At 37.6% G+C, this 15,922-nt stretch overlaps 1 protein-coding gene across 4 annotated transcripts; it reads right to left on the bottom strand.

Moving 5' to 3' along the window:
- Window positions 1-941: 941 nt before the first annotated feature.
- Tceal4 (transcription elongation factor A like 4) lies at window positions 942-3,293 on the bottom strand. 4 transcript variants are annotated; one of them, XM_027932270.3, is made up of 4 exons: window positions 3,193-3,273; window positions 2,887-2,985; window positions 2,561-2,632; window positions 942-2,179 (listed from the first exon to the last, which is right to left on the bottom strand). In XM_027932270.3, the coding sequence occupies exon 4, from the start codon at window positions 2,150-2,152 to the stop codon at window positions 1,574-1,576; it is 579 nt and encodes a 192-aa protein (XP_027788071.1). In that variant the 5' UTR covers window positions 2,153-2,179; window positions 2,561-2,632; window positions 2,887-2,985; window positions 3,193-3,273; the 3' UTR covers window positions 942-1,573. The 4 variants fall into 4 exon arrangements, with proteins under 4 accessions (XP_027788071.1, XP_027788100.1, XP_027788061.1 ...); XM_027932299.3 differs by having other exon boundaries at window positions 942-2,174; XM_027932260.3 differs by lacking the exon at window positions 2,887-2,985 and having other exon boundaries at window positions 3,193-3,293.
- Window positions 3,294-15,922: the final 12,629 nt, after the last annotated feature.

Genomic DNA, 15,922 nt, shown 5'->3' with positions numbered 1-15,922 from the left:
AGGTCATCAAAAACAAGTAGTCTAAGAAATTCTCACAGCCAAGAGGAGCCTATGGGAGAGATGATGACTAAATATAATGTGGTAACCTGGATGGGATTCTAGGAGAGAAAAAGGAAATCAGGGGAAATCTGAATGAAGAATACACTTCAGTTAATAATAATTTGTCAATATTGGTTCGTTATGACAAATGCAAAACACTTATGTAGGATGTTAAGAGTAGGGATACTGGGTATGGAATATATAGAAGCTCTATATTACCACTGCAATAATTCTCTAAATCTGTAACTGTCCTAAAATAAAGGTTATTTGAAAAACACTGTAAGCAAATAAAAGGCTAACGAAAATCCAGGGGGCAAAAAATTACATAGGCAGAACAATCTGTTGAAATGGTAAGGTAGGGCTTAACAGGAATTTCCTGGGAGACAATTCCTAAGGGAAAAATAATGTCAGCAGATAGGAGATTACCAGATGAGAATAGCACAGCATCTGCTCTCTCAGATTTGTTTTCCTGGCTCAATCTCCAGTATCTAAATCCTGAGGAGACAACTAAATCAACAAAAAGTATGGAAAGGAGTGTTTTATATGAACTGTATAAAGCATCAAGACCCAAGTGACAATTGGGTACCCATCTGGGTTAAGGTGACTCTGTTGTAGGTAAAGAAGAATTCTCCACCCTGTTGTTGGGACACCGTGTTGCTTTAGTTAATCATTTCCAGCCCACCACCAGCAGAAGGGACTTTAAGGAGGTTTAAGTTTCCATGAGAAGAGGTACAAACCCAGGAGACATGACACTACCCAGGGGACACTGGTACTCACCTTTTAGTTGTCTGGATTTATTCTGGACATGGATGAGACCTGTGAGACCTCCCTCAGTTCTCCACCAAGTATCTGTTAGTATTGGTTCTGTTAGTGCAGCAGAAAAGGTAGGAGCCAGTCCAACATACTCAATACCTCATTTAATTTTGTACACAAGCCTGGAAGACAAGTTTTATTCCCATTTCATAGATGACAATACAGTCCTTTACAACAATGGACATGTAGTAACCATTAGATTGCTCCAGAATGGAGTCCCAGAGGTAACACAATTTTTATCTATTATTTTACATCCTGATAACAGAATTTTAATGTCGCCACTGCCTTTATAAGTTTACTGGACAGTTTTTTGATTAGTTATGTATTATTTCCCTGATTTTATCTTTTATTAATTTTATGACAACATTAATCTCTTTTAGGAGACAGTGGACAGATGAACAAACAAAAAAGAACAGAAAATCACCACAAATAACCAGTTAATTGTTCAGTGAATACAACTTTAAAGTTGTTTTCTCTACATAGTTTACTATGTAAATATCTTTGTAGATTTACATAAGTGGGTTGATGCCATATATATAGGGTTCTGCAAGTTTTTTTTAGATTTACAAAGGAACTATAAACATTTTTCCATGCAGTGAATGAAAGTCTGCTACTGACACATAGAATGTGTCAAAGCGCTGCTGGTAACAGGAGGGATGCCTAAAGGAAAGTATTAGTAAAAGATTAAAGCACAGGACCTGGCAAATGTTCGCTAGGGATACTACACATAAGGAATGTCTTCAAGGTCCCTTCGTGGGGCCCTGCAGCCACCCCTGAATTCCCTTGGGCCCCTTGGGTAGAAGGGGTCCTCTAAATTTCTTTGCATCCACAAAAGCCTCCCTAATTTCTGTCTGCTTTTTCTCATGTCATCCTCCACCTTAGCCATACTGTCAAATTCTCTTATCATATCCTCATTGCTGAAATTCATATCATGTATGGACTCTTTATACTCTTTAAGGTAATGAGCCAGCCCCTTGTTGGTTTTTCTTTTGGCTTTCCTGGGTATGTCATCCTCAGCGGGGCGCTTTCCTGCGGCCCTTGTTTCACTCTCTGGCTTTCTCTCCTCTTGTGGTTTTCTCTTGCTTTCTGGCTTTCCTTCCTCTTTTGCTGTTCTCTCACTCTCTGGCTTTTCCTTGTCATTCAGCATTTCCTCATCTGCAGTCTTTTCCTCGTTTTCTAATATTTCCTTGTCTTTCAGAGTACAGGCTTCTTCTGGCTTTTCCTCATCCTGTGGCTCTTCATCTTCCCTCTTTCCTTTGTTGGAAGGTGTTCCTTCATTTTCACTGTAAAGTTCTTCCATGACACGATTTCCTCTCCCTCTCCTGTCCTGGGAGTGGAGGTAGAGAGAAGAGAAGACAAAGAGGATACTTGGGAGAGTGAAGGATGGGGATGGGGGTGGGACGACGATGCAGGTCCATAGGGCATTGCATCTTGTCCTTTTGAGGGTTCCCCTAAACTAGCCCGGCCCTCCAAGTGTGCCTATGAAGACCCCTTACCCTAGATTCCTCCCCCACAGCGAGCCAACCACTCCCTGGCAAGCCCTGCCACCTTCTCCACGCTGCTTCAGCGTGTCAAGGTGCGTGTTTTCCATGTTGTGGGGGTGGGCGGTGAGGCCCCACACTCTACCTGAGGCCATGTCCTCTGCACTCTCACACCTTCTGGATCCAAGTCCGTGCTGCCCGCTCCCCCCCCCACCCCCCGCAATCACCTGCAAGGATCCTGGGCGGGTTGCTCCTCTCTTCAGGCCACGCAGAGCGCTGGGAACAACAGACGCACAGACCTGCAGAGGAGACGCGGAGGCGGAGAAGGCGGTCTCTGTGAATTGACAGGGACTCGGGTCCCTATCCTGAATCTAGGCCCTCCTCACCCAAACTTCCCCTCTACTACCCCCTCCCGCACCCCAGCCGCCATTTCTTTTCAAGCCTCGGGCGCCAGACTACGATGTTTTCCAAATTACGTTTGGGTCTGCGTGTCCTTCTGCCTTGGACACAACTTGCATTCCCACCTTCGCGATCAATATTCTCCTCTACGTACGGAATGGTAGAGGGTGGTTATTTCCACTATCTCACTGCTGGGGCGCTTCACCGGCCCACCATCTCAGACTCCAAAATGGACGGAGGGCAGAGGAGGTGCCTAGAAATCGGCAAGAATACTTGGGGTATTCCTCTTCTCTACCCTCTGCCCACAGGCTGCTTGCTCCCCCTCAGCCAACGTTTTCCCACTGCCATCTCTATCTACACTCGGGCCAATTTCCCGTCACCCAAACCCCACCTCCAACCTTCCCCTCGTCGGTACCCACCCTGGGGTCCCGTTAGCAGGGTGCAACGCCCTCACGCTGACCTGAAAGAAGCTGAAGCAACAATTAGGAGACCGGACCGGAGCGGATGGCTCCCGGGCAACACCGAAGGGAAGAAGGGCGGGCACCACAACTGGCAGGTCACGTGAACTTCCCAGCTCCAGAGTTGGAGCTCGACACACCCCGCCTACTAACTGACGTCTGCTCGCCACCCACTTTTCTTGAGCAGGTATCCCCTCACCTCTCTGAACCCCTTTGTCATTTTCCTCTTGTTGAGAAGTTGATCAAAAAAGAATTTTAATGAAAACCACAAGGGTTTATTTTGTGTGTGTGGTGGGGGGGAGATTGGGCGGTCTGAGGGAGGAGACTTGACAATGTTGCTTTTAAATACCGTTGCAAGAATGTAAACCCAGCCAATTGAATGGAATGAATGCTCAAATATTGTATGGAGGGTTGACTACAGCATTTTAGAAAAAAATTAGGACATTTTCCCCAAATAATGGAAATTTCTCCTTTTTTCTGACACACAGAAATATTTTTTCATGAATAAAAAAATGAAACTATATTTGAAGCTGAATAAAAGAATGATTAATTTATCTTCCTGAGAAACTGAATGTATAAGGGATAATGATCAGAGCATATGACAATAGAACTTTAACCCACAACCTTTGCAGCAAGCAGTCCAGACAGCCAAATCACAGCCTCTGTAGCAATCTTCAGGATTTAAATACTGATGAACTTCCAGACTTCCCATTCCTTGTCACTGACGAACAAGAAAAATAACAAATGTGTACCGTTAACACAGGATGCCCAACTTGTAATTGGCCTTCCTCTTGCTTCCCCATGAAACAAACTCAGGTCAGATCATTCCTGAAGTCTTCCTTCTTTGTTGTTTTGTTTTTATTTTTAATGCATTAAAAGTTAAATGAATAAATTACTGCTACAAACAATAATATGAGATAAATATAACACTTAATACTTTCATTGTAATCCATCTACCTCCCCCCTGCCCACCAAAACCATATACCTGCAGAGTCAAAATTAGATTGGTTTGAGGACACAAGAAAGAATTCAGGCAGAGAGAAAAGCAGAAGCAGCCCTCAAAACTCAACCTCATGGCTGACACCTCTAGCTGTTGGAGTTTGTTAGGAGAACAAAAATGTACTTATATATTATCATTTGAATTAATCACTCAAGTAGAGATTAAGGTAACTTATGCAAATGAATAGTACATTTGCATTTATTTTAACTTATTTCTTATCAAGCAGGTTAATGCAGAAAAACACAGTTTCTATGATCATCTAATAGGTTCAAACACCTAAAAGCTAATGCTGTGTCTGATGGATCAGACACTGAAATGAGATTCACATCAACCTGGGTCTTAGTGTTCAATCTAGCCCAGTAGTGATATAACATTGGGTAAGTCTCTTCACTTTTCTGAGAGGATTCCATCTTTGAAAGGACTTTCAGTTCCTAGAAGGAATAGAATTCATTATGCCAGGCCAGCTATTTCAACAAGCACAATAATTATGTATCTTATTTGTTTTTAAGACAAAATTCCCAGTGGTATGTGACAAAATACCTGGTCAGGTATCAGGTATGCCTGTTACCAACTCTGAGGGTTCTTGTGCTCTCTATCAGATGAATCAGGTAAAAAGGCACATTGGCACAGACACAAGGCTTTTTATTTTTACACTTGAGCATAAGGGAGGTGGCACATGGGGGACAGTCATCCCAGGCTGACTCCAACAAAAAAAAATGAAGGTGTACAGCTTTTATGGGATCTGCAGGATAGGCAGAGACCCAGTCTCTTAATGTCATTATACTTAGAAATAAGAGTTTTAGCTGTGCCTGGGGTTTTCTTTAACATGTTTCCTCAATCAGTGTGTGTCTTACTACACTTTAAGTCCCTACTTCAGCATGTGATTTTTACTAGGCTAAGAAAATAAGGGTAAATGTAGGTTACTCTAATGAGTAATTTATGTATGGATTTATCCCTTACCACCAGGAATTTGGCCCTTACCTGGGAAAGTTTCTAATTGGATCTTAGAGGAGGGCAGATCATTTCCCTGCCTCAGTGTGTTTCATTTTAATGATCTTGTTTTTCTTGATTTTGTCTTCCTGAAATCTATTTTGATCACATAGTCTTTGAAGGCTGAACTGACTTCCCATCCTCCTATCTCCTGGTGTGTTGTCTTAATTTTATAGCATTAAAGACAAGTCTACTTTTTTTAAAAAAAAATTTAGTTGTAAATGGACACAATATCTTTATTTATTTTCATGTGGTGCTAAGGCTCGAACCCAGTGCCTCACACATGCAAAGCAGGCACTCTACAGCCCCAGCCCCAAGACAGGTCTACTTTTAAACTTCCAATTTTGTGGTAGGTTTGTCAACCCTGGAAGACTTAGAACTAACTTATCTGTCTCATACCCCAAATCATATATTCTCTGCCTAATTTCATTTACTGGGAGAAACTGTTATCCATACTCACCTCTGCATGGGAAAATCTTGGAATCAAAGGCAGTTAAATTCTGATTTGGGGGGCTGGGGTTGTGGCTTAGCGGTAGAGCACTCACCTAGCATGTGCGAGATGCTGGGTTTGATCCTCAGCACCACATAAAAATAAATAAATAAAATAAAGATATTGTGTCCAACTACAACTAAAAAAAAATATTTTGAAAAAGAATTTCATGGTAACAGCAGAGGCCATGATGGACAAAACTTGTCTGTTTCAACCCTTAGTTGGATGCAAGGGCAGGATTGATGACCCAATAAGCGGGAGTCTTCATGTTTTCATGCTCCATTAATGTCCTCCTCAGGGGTTGGTCAGAACTTGAGAGTGATGTGAGATTTATATTTAAATTCCTTCCTAACAAGAAAAAAGGGTAAGCCACGTACAGTGGCGTGTACCTGTAGTCCCAGGTACTTGGAGGCTGAAGTAGGAGGACTGCTTAACTGCAGGAATTGGAAACCTCAGTAATATAGCAATACCTGGACACACACACACAAAAAAAAAAAAAAAAAGAAGGAAGAAAGGAAGTGTATGTGGGTGAATGGCATTTTTCAAGCTTCCTCCTCCCCATACCACACTCCTTCTGGACACCATCCTTCTCATATCCAGGAATAACTGACCACAATCAATCTGGAATAACCCCACTTTATTGACCATTAAACTGGTGTCTGGCATTTCATCTTGCCAAAATAACATGGTAAGTTTTAGTTTTAGACAAACATGCTCAAAAATGAAAAAAATCCAAATCCAAATAGCTTGAATGCAGGGGAGGATAAGTCACCTGGTCCACCCCCACTGCTCTTGTGCTGGGGATCAAACCTAGGGCCCCAAGCACACCAGGCAAATGCTCTACCAATGAGTTACATACCCAGCCTTCTTCTTGTTCTTAGTTGGTTATTATGTGCTGCAGTTTTAATTGTGTCTTCTCAAAAATTCATGTTTAGACAGTCCCCAATGCAGTCATGTTAAGGAGCTTCTAGGAGGTGATTAGTCCACAAGGGCTCTGGCTTCATGAATGTTGTGAACAACATTATAAAAGAACTGGAAGGAAATATCTCTGGAAGGAAATATCTAGGTCCTTTTGCCCTCTGTCAAGTGAGGATACAGCAAAGACTGGGATCTCACCAGACACAAAAAACTGCCAGCACCATGATCATGTACTTCCAGCCTTCATAACTGTAAGAATTAATTTTTGTTCTTTAAAAATCACCCAGTGTTAAGTATTTTGCTAAAACAGCATGAATGGACTAAGACATCCAATTCTCTTAATTAAGATGTAAGAGACAAGAGATGTCTACTACATTGGACATTTGCCCTGGATTCATATGCTTAAATTACCATTATTGGAAGCAAAGTTTTTCACAATTAAGCAATAATCTAATGACAGGTAATGACACACCAATTTTCTCTACCAAAGGTTGAGCATTCCCATGAAAGCTCTTATTGGATCATCCTGGGTCACCTCCTCACACTTTGGGCAATGTCTGTGGCTCAGGGGCTACAAGTCCTTCATTGACTGAACCAGAGGAAAGTGGAACATGAACTACTGTAATTGGCTTCTCTCATTGTTCAGTCATGCACAGTTTCAAGTTGCAGGTCATAAAGATTTGTGTGTGCACGTGTGCACGTGTGCACATTGGGGATTGAATCTGGGAGTGCTTTATCATTGAGCTACATCCCCAGCCCTCTCTATTTTTATTTATTTTGAGACAGGGTCTTGCTAAGTTGCTTAGGGACTTGCTAAATTGCTGAGGCTGACTTCAAATTTGTGATCCTCCTGCTTCAGCCTCCCCAGTCACTGGGTTTACAAGTATGTGCTACTGTGCCCAGCCAAAAATTGTAAGATTTGTGGTTTTAGAATTGATCTATTATAGACTGGAAAAGAATAGAATTTAATAAATCTGAATGAAATAGAATAGTAATTTCAAAGTCAAGGGAGCTTGGTAATTTTTTCTTGACATTTTAAAATTTATGTTTCTGTACTATTTGTTTGTTTCCATTATATAGTAAATATATATAATATATATATAAAAGTTTATGGTCTTTTTATTCCAAAACACTATTTTTGCCAGGCTTCTGTTTTCAATATATTACTTGCATCCATTAAAGCTGTTTCTCTTAATGTTTTTCATAAAACAGAAAATTAAAGCATGACTGCTCGCTTAGTCTCTTTGTTCCTCATTTTCCCACCAGGTTAATAATCAGATGTATCAATTGGCCCTTTTGGTCTTTTAGCATAAAACCTCATGTTTTTCTCTACTTAAAAGATTCATCTGTCTTAATTGCCCCTGCACTTTCAGCCAAATTATGGTGCATTTTTAATTTCTTTTGCTAATGGCCAAAAATGGCCAAAACACTATGATTATCCTAATGGATTTGATATATTAAAATACCTTTTCACATAATATAATCTGTATAAGACCAATATGTTAGAATAACTTTGGTAAAATGTTTGTGTGAGCATACTGACACATTGGCACTTTGAAGCACCAACAATTTCTATGATATAAATTAAATGACTTAATGGATTATTGTTTCCTCCAAGCATGTGGCAGCTCTTTATCTAGACACATACAAGGCTCTGAAAAAAGCCTTTGGTTTCACAAAATTTTATTATAAATGTGTGAGTCAGTCATGTGATACTCCCTTAGGGGATTTACTTGCAAATGATTTTGTGATAGGTTTTCTTTAGTTCTTCTTTGCAATAAAATCCTTTTTCAAGGCCTTTTATTTTTTTTAAAAAACTAATATACCAGTTAATGATAAATAATAGTCCTGATGATTGGGCTCATTATCACTTAGTCCTGATTCTGTTGATGGTAATGCTACAATTTCACCATGAAACAAACATTATCCATTTCATCATATTAACAAAGGAATTTAAAGTGTGTACTGAGAGTAACTGAAGACTTTCCGTTGTCCTTTAACATTCATCAGATGAATTCTATTTGTATTTTACTAATACATATTTGTATTCTTTAATGGATCTTGATTTGTCCTTTTTGGTTACTCTTTTATTGTGACTCCAGACATAATTGTTAATATTTTAAATAGGACTTTAATATTTTTATTTATGAATGTGAGTGCTCAGGATTCTTCTTGCATGCTTTCTTCACATTTTATTTTCTTCAAATAAAAGTGAGATTTTCCCCTCATAATCTGACATCATCTAATTAACAGGAAAAAACACCTCTTCTTTAATGATATGACATGTAGTACTTTTCGAAACCTGGCCATTTGAGATAGTGACTCAATGATTACCTCAATTTTTCCCATTTTCTTTGTCTTTAAGTCCCTTTTTAGGGGAGAAGGTGAGTTTAATTTCTTTGGTTAATTTTCCCCACAAATTCATATATTTTAATCAATATTTTCAGACATACTATCATAGACATTTGAAAGAGATCATTGTTACATTGAATATTTCCCATATTGTCCCCTTTTTCTCCCTAAGGAGACTACTTAGATGTGTCATTTAATATTTGTTTTTAGCCAAGAGCTCTTATACTCTAACATTTGTTCACAAATTATATGGTTTAGGGTTTTTTATTCCCTAGGACCTAAGATTGTTGTGAAGGAAACAATTTTAAACTCGTTTAATGTTTAAGGATATTTTACATTTTAATAAATCTATTTTGTTCGTGTTCTGTGTTCGGAGACTGATTTCACCATTTTTCCCTTTTTCTGATGACTGAGGTTTTTCATCAGAATTGGAAGCAGTGGCCGGTCAGCCAAGCCTCTTGTTTTCCAGGAGTTCCTCCTCCATATCAGAGAGTTCCTGCTTAAGCCAGAGTGGCTTAACCCTGGATGACATTAGAGTCTGTGTTGTTCGACAAATACCCAAATGTTGCCAGTGTCATTTCTCTGGGCATCATGGACCATGGTTAAGAAGGTCAGATTCTCTCAAGGAGTTGAAGCTAAAATTTCTGCAATTTAAGTACTGTAGATGGCATCTTCAAAGTGCTCATGATGGAGCCTACAGGAAGCTTTCAGTATGCTTGAATACTCCATGCCTTCTAATTGGATAATGGCTTCATTGCATTTCATGCAATCAGGCATTATATGCAAGACTTCGATTGACTACAGGGCCTATAAATGAGCAACACCCTTTCACCAATCAGCATCCCCTTTAATTCCAAGCTACTGAAAAATATGTCCATCATGGGTGACCATTCTTCTAAATCTGTCTTTATCAAGAAGTTCTTTAAGGGCTGGGGCTGTGGTTCAGCAGTAGAGCTCTTGCCTAGCACGTGCAAGGCCCTAGGTTTGATCCTCAGCACCACATAAAAATAAATAAATAAAATAAAGGTATTGTGTCCAACTGCAACTAAAAAAATAAATATTTAAAAAAAAAGAAATGCTTTAAGAGCTGGGCACAGTGGCACATGCCTGTAATCCAGTGGCTCAGGAGACTGAGGTAAGAGGATCAACAGTTCAAAGCCACATTCAGCAACCTAGAAATGCCCTAAGCAACATAGTGAGACATTGTCTCAAAACTAAAAAAAAAAAATTAAAAAAATGGCTGGGGATGTTGCTCTGTGGTTAAGCACCCCTGGATTAAATATCCAGTATCAAAAAGGGGGAGATTAAGAAAGACATTAGACAATTAGACATTAAAAAAAAAATGGAAGGGGAGGATGTGAAAAGATGCTGCCAAGACAAATTACTCCATCTATGTCTAAAAGTTTCTGATGCAGGCTCACCCTCATTTTGCATTTCATTAGATGTCATGTATATCATGAACTATTTTCTTATTGACATCTTCAGCGCATTGCCAACAAGGGTAGCCACCTGCCCCACCAGACCAAGTGCTCAACCATCATCTCCAGAGATACGGACAACCTGTATCTCTGGAGATCCTGCTGCCCAGGGAGAGCATGCTATGTCCAAACCAATGACTCTTTTCCGAGCCACATAGGTTTTTCTGAAAAAAAATTTATTCCAGTAAAATTGAACGCAATTTAGTTATTGAATTGTGGTCTCCTGATAATTTTAAAATATTTGTATAACAAACTAAATAATATCAAATTTAGTAGAGCTATAAACCCATTTTCTTAAAAATTAGGTCTTGCTTGATAATGTTACATTATACTACTTTACTAAAGAGTAATTTCTTTTGGTTATTTTTCTAGGTGAACTTTCATGGGATCTGTAAGACAATGTCAAATTTACCTTTTCTACTCTAATTAATTCACAGCTGTATGGTGAAATTTGCCAGACACATATTATGTATGGTATGGCAACAGATTAAGTATATGAACTGATATAAGAATCCAACAAACTTCTATTAGGATAGATATGAAAGATATTTTCAATTAAAAAAAATATCATGACTGTTTTTGAAAATACATTTTTCATGTGAATGTGCAATATAGTTTTATATGATGAAATGAATATTGTGTTGTAGGCTTTAAATGAATTAAAATAATAAATATATCAAAATTTCTCAGTTTTGATATCTAGTATAGTAAACATTGACAGACATGACCACATGAAAATTTAAACCTCCATTGTTTTTAAACCGAAAATAATTAGCCCCTTTCTCAGAGTTGTTTTTCCCGAGCAGAAGGGAGGGGCATCCCTTTCTCCTGTTGACAAACAATATTTATTTGCATTTTTATAGACAAGGGTTATTTCCAATGCTCTAATTTACCTCTTACAGAGTTATAAGATAGTTCTCATAGAATCAGAATCCTGCATCTAGGAGGGTGTTCTATAAATAACACATAATTTTCCATTGAAAAACACTTTTAATCGATAGTCTCCTTTTTTTAAGTACTGCGGATTGAACCCATGAGTGCTGTACCACTGAGCTATATCCCCAACTCTTTTTATTTTTTATTATGAGATGTAGTCTTACTAAGTTTCTGAGAGTCTCACTAAGTTGCTGAAGCTGGGATCCTCCTGTCTCACCCTACCTTGTCACTGGGATTACAGGCATGCACCACAGTGCCTGGCTTAGTCTCTCCATTTAAAAAAAAATTTAGTTGTAGATAGACACATACCTTTATTTTATTTGTTTATTTTTATGTGGTGCCAGGGATTGAACCCAGTGCCTCATGCATGCTTGGCAAGTGCTCTACCACTGAGCCATAACCCCAGCCCCAGTCTCTCCATTTAAAAAAAGTTTTTAAAAGTATTTTTTTTTAGTTGTAGATGGACACAATATCTTTATTTTATTTATTTTTATGTAGTATTGAGAATCAAACCCAGTGCCTCCTCCATGCGAGATGAGCACCCTATCACTGAGCCACAACCTCAGTCCCTAGTCTCCATTTCTTTAAAAAATATTTTTAATTGTAGATGGACACAATACCTTTATTTTTATATGTGGTGCTAAGGATCAAACCTAGTGCCTTATACATGCTAGGCAAGCACTCCACCACTGAGCTACAACCCCATCCCTCTCCATTTCTGATAAATATTAATTTCAAAGAACAGTTATTCCTGACCACAAAATAAGGTTGAACCCATTAGATTTGCATTGATTATTTACATAAATGAATTGGAAATGCTAATTTACTATGTAGCTCTTCTTAATTTTCTTTGCAGAGAGTTTTCGTTACAATCATACTTCTTATTGTGATAAAATATACATGATTTAAAATTGGCCATGTAAGCCAATTTTTGGTGTACAGTATAGTGACATTAAATATATTAGCACTGTTGTGCAAACATTACCAACACCTATCTCCAGATTTTTTAATCTTCCCAAACTGAAACTCTACCCATTAAACAATAATTTCCCAAACTCCCTCTCTCCAGCTCCTGATAACCACAGTTATACTTCATTAATTTGACTACTCTACATATCTCATATAAATGAAGTCAAACATGACTGCTTTTTCTATTTTTATGAGGAATGTCATTGAGATTTTAAATGGAACTGCATAATATCTGTATAGTATTTTTGGTAGTATGGTCATTTTGATAATATTAATTCTTCCTATCCAAGAGCAAGGTAGATCTTTCCATCTTCTAAGGTCTCCTTTGATTTCTTTCTTTAGGGTTCTGTAATTTTCATCATATAGATCTTTCACCTCTTTCATTGATTCCCAAGTATTTTATTTTATTGTTTTGAGGCTATTGTAAATGGAGTAGTTTTCCTTTCTGAGGATTTGTCACTGATATACAGAAATGCATTTGATTTGTGGGTGTTGATTTTATATCCTGCTACTTTGCTGAATTCATTTACTAGTTCTAGAAGTTTTCTGGTGGAACTTTTAGGGTCTTCTAGGTATAGAACCATATCATCAGCAAATAGTGACAATTTGAGTTCTTCTTTTCCTATGTGTATTCCTTTAATTTCTTTTGTCTGTCTAATTGCTCTGGCCAGTGTTTCAAGAACTATGTTAAATAGAAGTGGTGAAAGAGGGCTTCCCTGTCTTGTTCCAGTTTTTAGAAGGAATCCCTTCAGTTTTTCTCCATTTAGAATGATGTTGGCCTGGGGCTTAGCATAGATAGCCTTATTGATTTTGAGACATGTTCCGGTTATTCCTATTTTTTTCTAGCATTTTGAATATGAAGGGGTGTTGTATTTTGTCAAATGCTTTTTCTGTGTCTATTGAGATGATCATATGATTCTTATCATTAAGTCTATTGATGTGAACAATAGAGTACTTGTCCTTTTGTGTCTGGTTTATTTTATTTAGCATAGTATTATTAAATTTCATCCAAGTTGTAGCATGTATCAGAATTTTATTCCCTTTTAAAAAGCTGAATAATACTCCATTATATGTATATACTACATTCTGTTTATCCATTTTATCCCTTTATATGCACGTGGGTCATTTCCACAGTTTGGTTGTTGAGAATAATGCTGCTGTGAATATTGGCATACAATATCTATTCAAGCCCCTGCTTTTAATACCTTAATGTATGTATTTAGAAGTAGACTTGGTGGATCCTATACTATTTGTATGTTTATTTTTTCTTAGAAATTTTCGTGTGGTTTTCTATAGTTGTTGCACCATTTTACATTCCCATCAATAATGTGCTAGGGTTCTAATTTTGCCACATCCTTCCAACATATATATTTTTTTGTTTTTTTTATATTAGCCATTCTAATGGGTATGATCTGGTATCTCATTGTGATTTTGATTTGCATTTCCCTAATGATTATTGATGTTGAACATCTTTTCATGTGCTTATTGGCTATATTTATATATTCTTCAGAGAAATAGCCATTCATGTTTTTTACCTATTTGTGTGTGTGTGTGTGTGTGTGTGTGTGTGTGTGTTGTACAGGTGATTGAACCCAGGAACACTAAGCTACATTCCCACCACTTGAAAATTTTATTTTGAGACAGGGTCTTGTTAAGATGCTGAGGCTAACCTTGACTTGTGATCCTCCTTCCTCAGCCTCCTGATAACTTGGATTAGAAGCATGCATCATTGTTCCAAGAATGAGTTGTTTTTTCACTCAGCTAATAGTGTCCTTTGATGAACAAAAGTTTTTCATTTAGATGAAGTCCAATTTATCTATTTTACCTTTCATTGCCTATGTTTTTGGTATCATATCCAAGAATTCATTGCCAAATTCAATGTCATGAATCTTCTCTCCTAGGTTCTTTTTTTATAATTTAATTTAATTTTTTATTAGCTACACATGACATTACAATGATCTTGGCAATTCATACATTTAATTCATTGGGGTATAATTTCTCATTTTTCTAATTGTACAGATTGCAGAATCACACTGGTCATAGAGTCACCTATATACACACAGCAATCATAATGTCTATTCTATTCTGCTGCCCTTCCTATCCCCCCTTCTACTAGGTTTTCTTCTAAGAGTTTTATAGTCTTAGCTTTTACATTTTGGTCTTTGATCTATTTTGAATTCATTTTTGCATATCCTGTAAGGGGAAGGTCTAACTTTATTCTTCAGCATGTGGATATCCAGCTTTCCAAACACATTTGTTAAAAATACTGTCCTTAATCCATTGAATAATCTTGGCATCCTCATGAAAAATAAATTGATCATATGTGTGAAAGCTTATTTCTGGATGGTCTGTTCTATTCCATTTATCTATATTTCTGTTTTTTATGCCAGTACCACACTATTTTGATAACTAGATTTGTAAAAAGTTTTGAAACCAGGAAGAATGAGACCTCTAATTTTTTTTCTCAAGATTATTTTGGTTTTTGAGGATCCCTTGAGATTCCATATGAATTTTAGGATGAATTTTCCTTTTTCTGAAAAATGTCTTTGAGATTTTGATAGGAATTGCATTGAATCTATGTATCCTGTTGGTTAGTACTGATATCTTTATATTATCTTCCAATCTGTAATTATGGGATGTCTTCAATTTCTTTCTGTTTCTTCCAAAACATTTCTTCCAAGAACATTTAAAATAAATGTAAAATAGTTTCTTCCAAAACATTTTGTAGTTTTCAGTGTAGATGTATATTGCCACCTTGGTTAAGTGTATTCCTAACTATCTTATTCTTTCTGATGCTATTTTAAGTGGAAATGTTGTCTCAATATCCTTTTCAAATTTTATATTGTTAGTGTATATAAATGCAACTCATGTTTATGTGTTTATTTTGTATCTTTAATTTCTTTAATTTATTAGTCCCAACGTTTATTGGGGGGAGATATTGCAGATTGAACCCAAGGACACTGTACTACTGATCCACATTCCAAGTCCATTTTATTTTTTTATTTTGAGATGGAGTCTTGGTAAAATTGCTTACACTGGTCTCAAACCTGGCCATCCTCCTGGTTCAGCCTCCCAAATAGTTTGCGTGTGCTCCACCACACCCATCTAGCATTTCTTTTATGGAATTTTGTGTGTGTGTGTGTGCGCGCGCGCACACACGCACTGGAGACAAGACTCAGGGGCCTCATGCACGCTAAGCTTCTGTCTTGCCACTGAGCTACACTCCCAGCCCCCTTTTAATGGAATCCTTAGATTTTTCTCAATATTAGATTAGATCATTTTGCCTGAAAACAGAGATAATTTTACATCTTCATTTCCAATTTGGACGCATTTTAATTTCTGTCTCTTGTCTAATTGTTCTGGATGTAATTTCCAATACAAATTTGAATGCAAATGTCTTCTTTCTGATCTTAAAGGGAAAAAAATCAGGCTTTCTCCATTGATTATTATGTTAGCTGTGGGTTTTTCACATTGGATTTTTGAAAGCCTCTGATTATTTGCTTATCTCAGGGCTACGAAGGAAAGCCAAGAAACTGTCCCACCATAATTCACCTGCAATTTATGTAATTTGGTCAATTGTTTCTTCTTAAGGTTTCCAA

This window comes from Marmota flaviventris, chromosome X (genome assembly GCF_047511675.1).
Source record: "Marmota flaviventris isolate mMarFla1 chromosome X, mMarFla1.hap1, whole genome shotgun sequence".
Taxonomy (NCBI): domain Eukaryota; kingdom Metazoa; phylum Chordata; class Mammalia; order Rodentia; family Sciuridae; genus Marmota; species Marmota flaviventris.
This window is presented reverse-complemented; position numbering and strand designations above follow the sequence as displayed.

Bases quoted from the DNA above. Each gene is read 5' to 3' on its own strand.
- Tceal4 (XM_027932260.3), bottom strand. From the start codon at position 2,152: ATGGAAGAACTTTACAGTGAAAATGAAGGAACACCTTCCAACAAAGGA.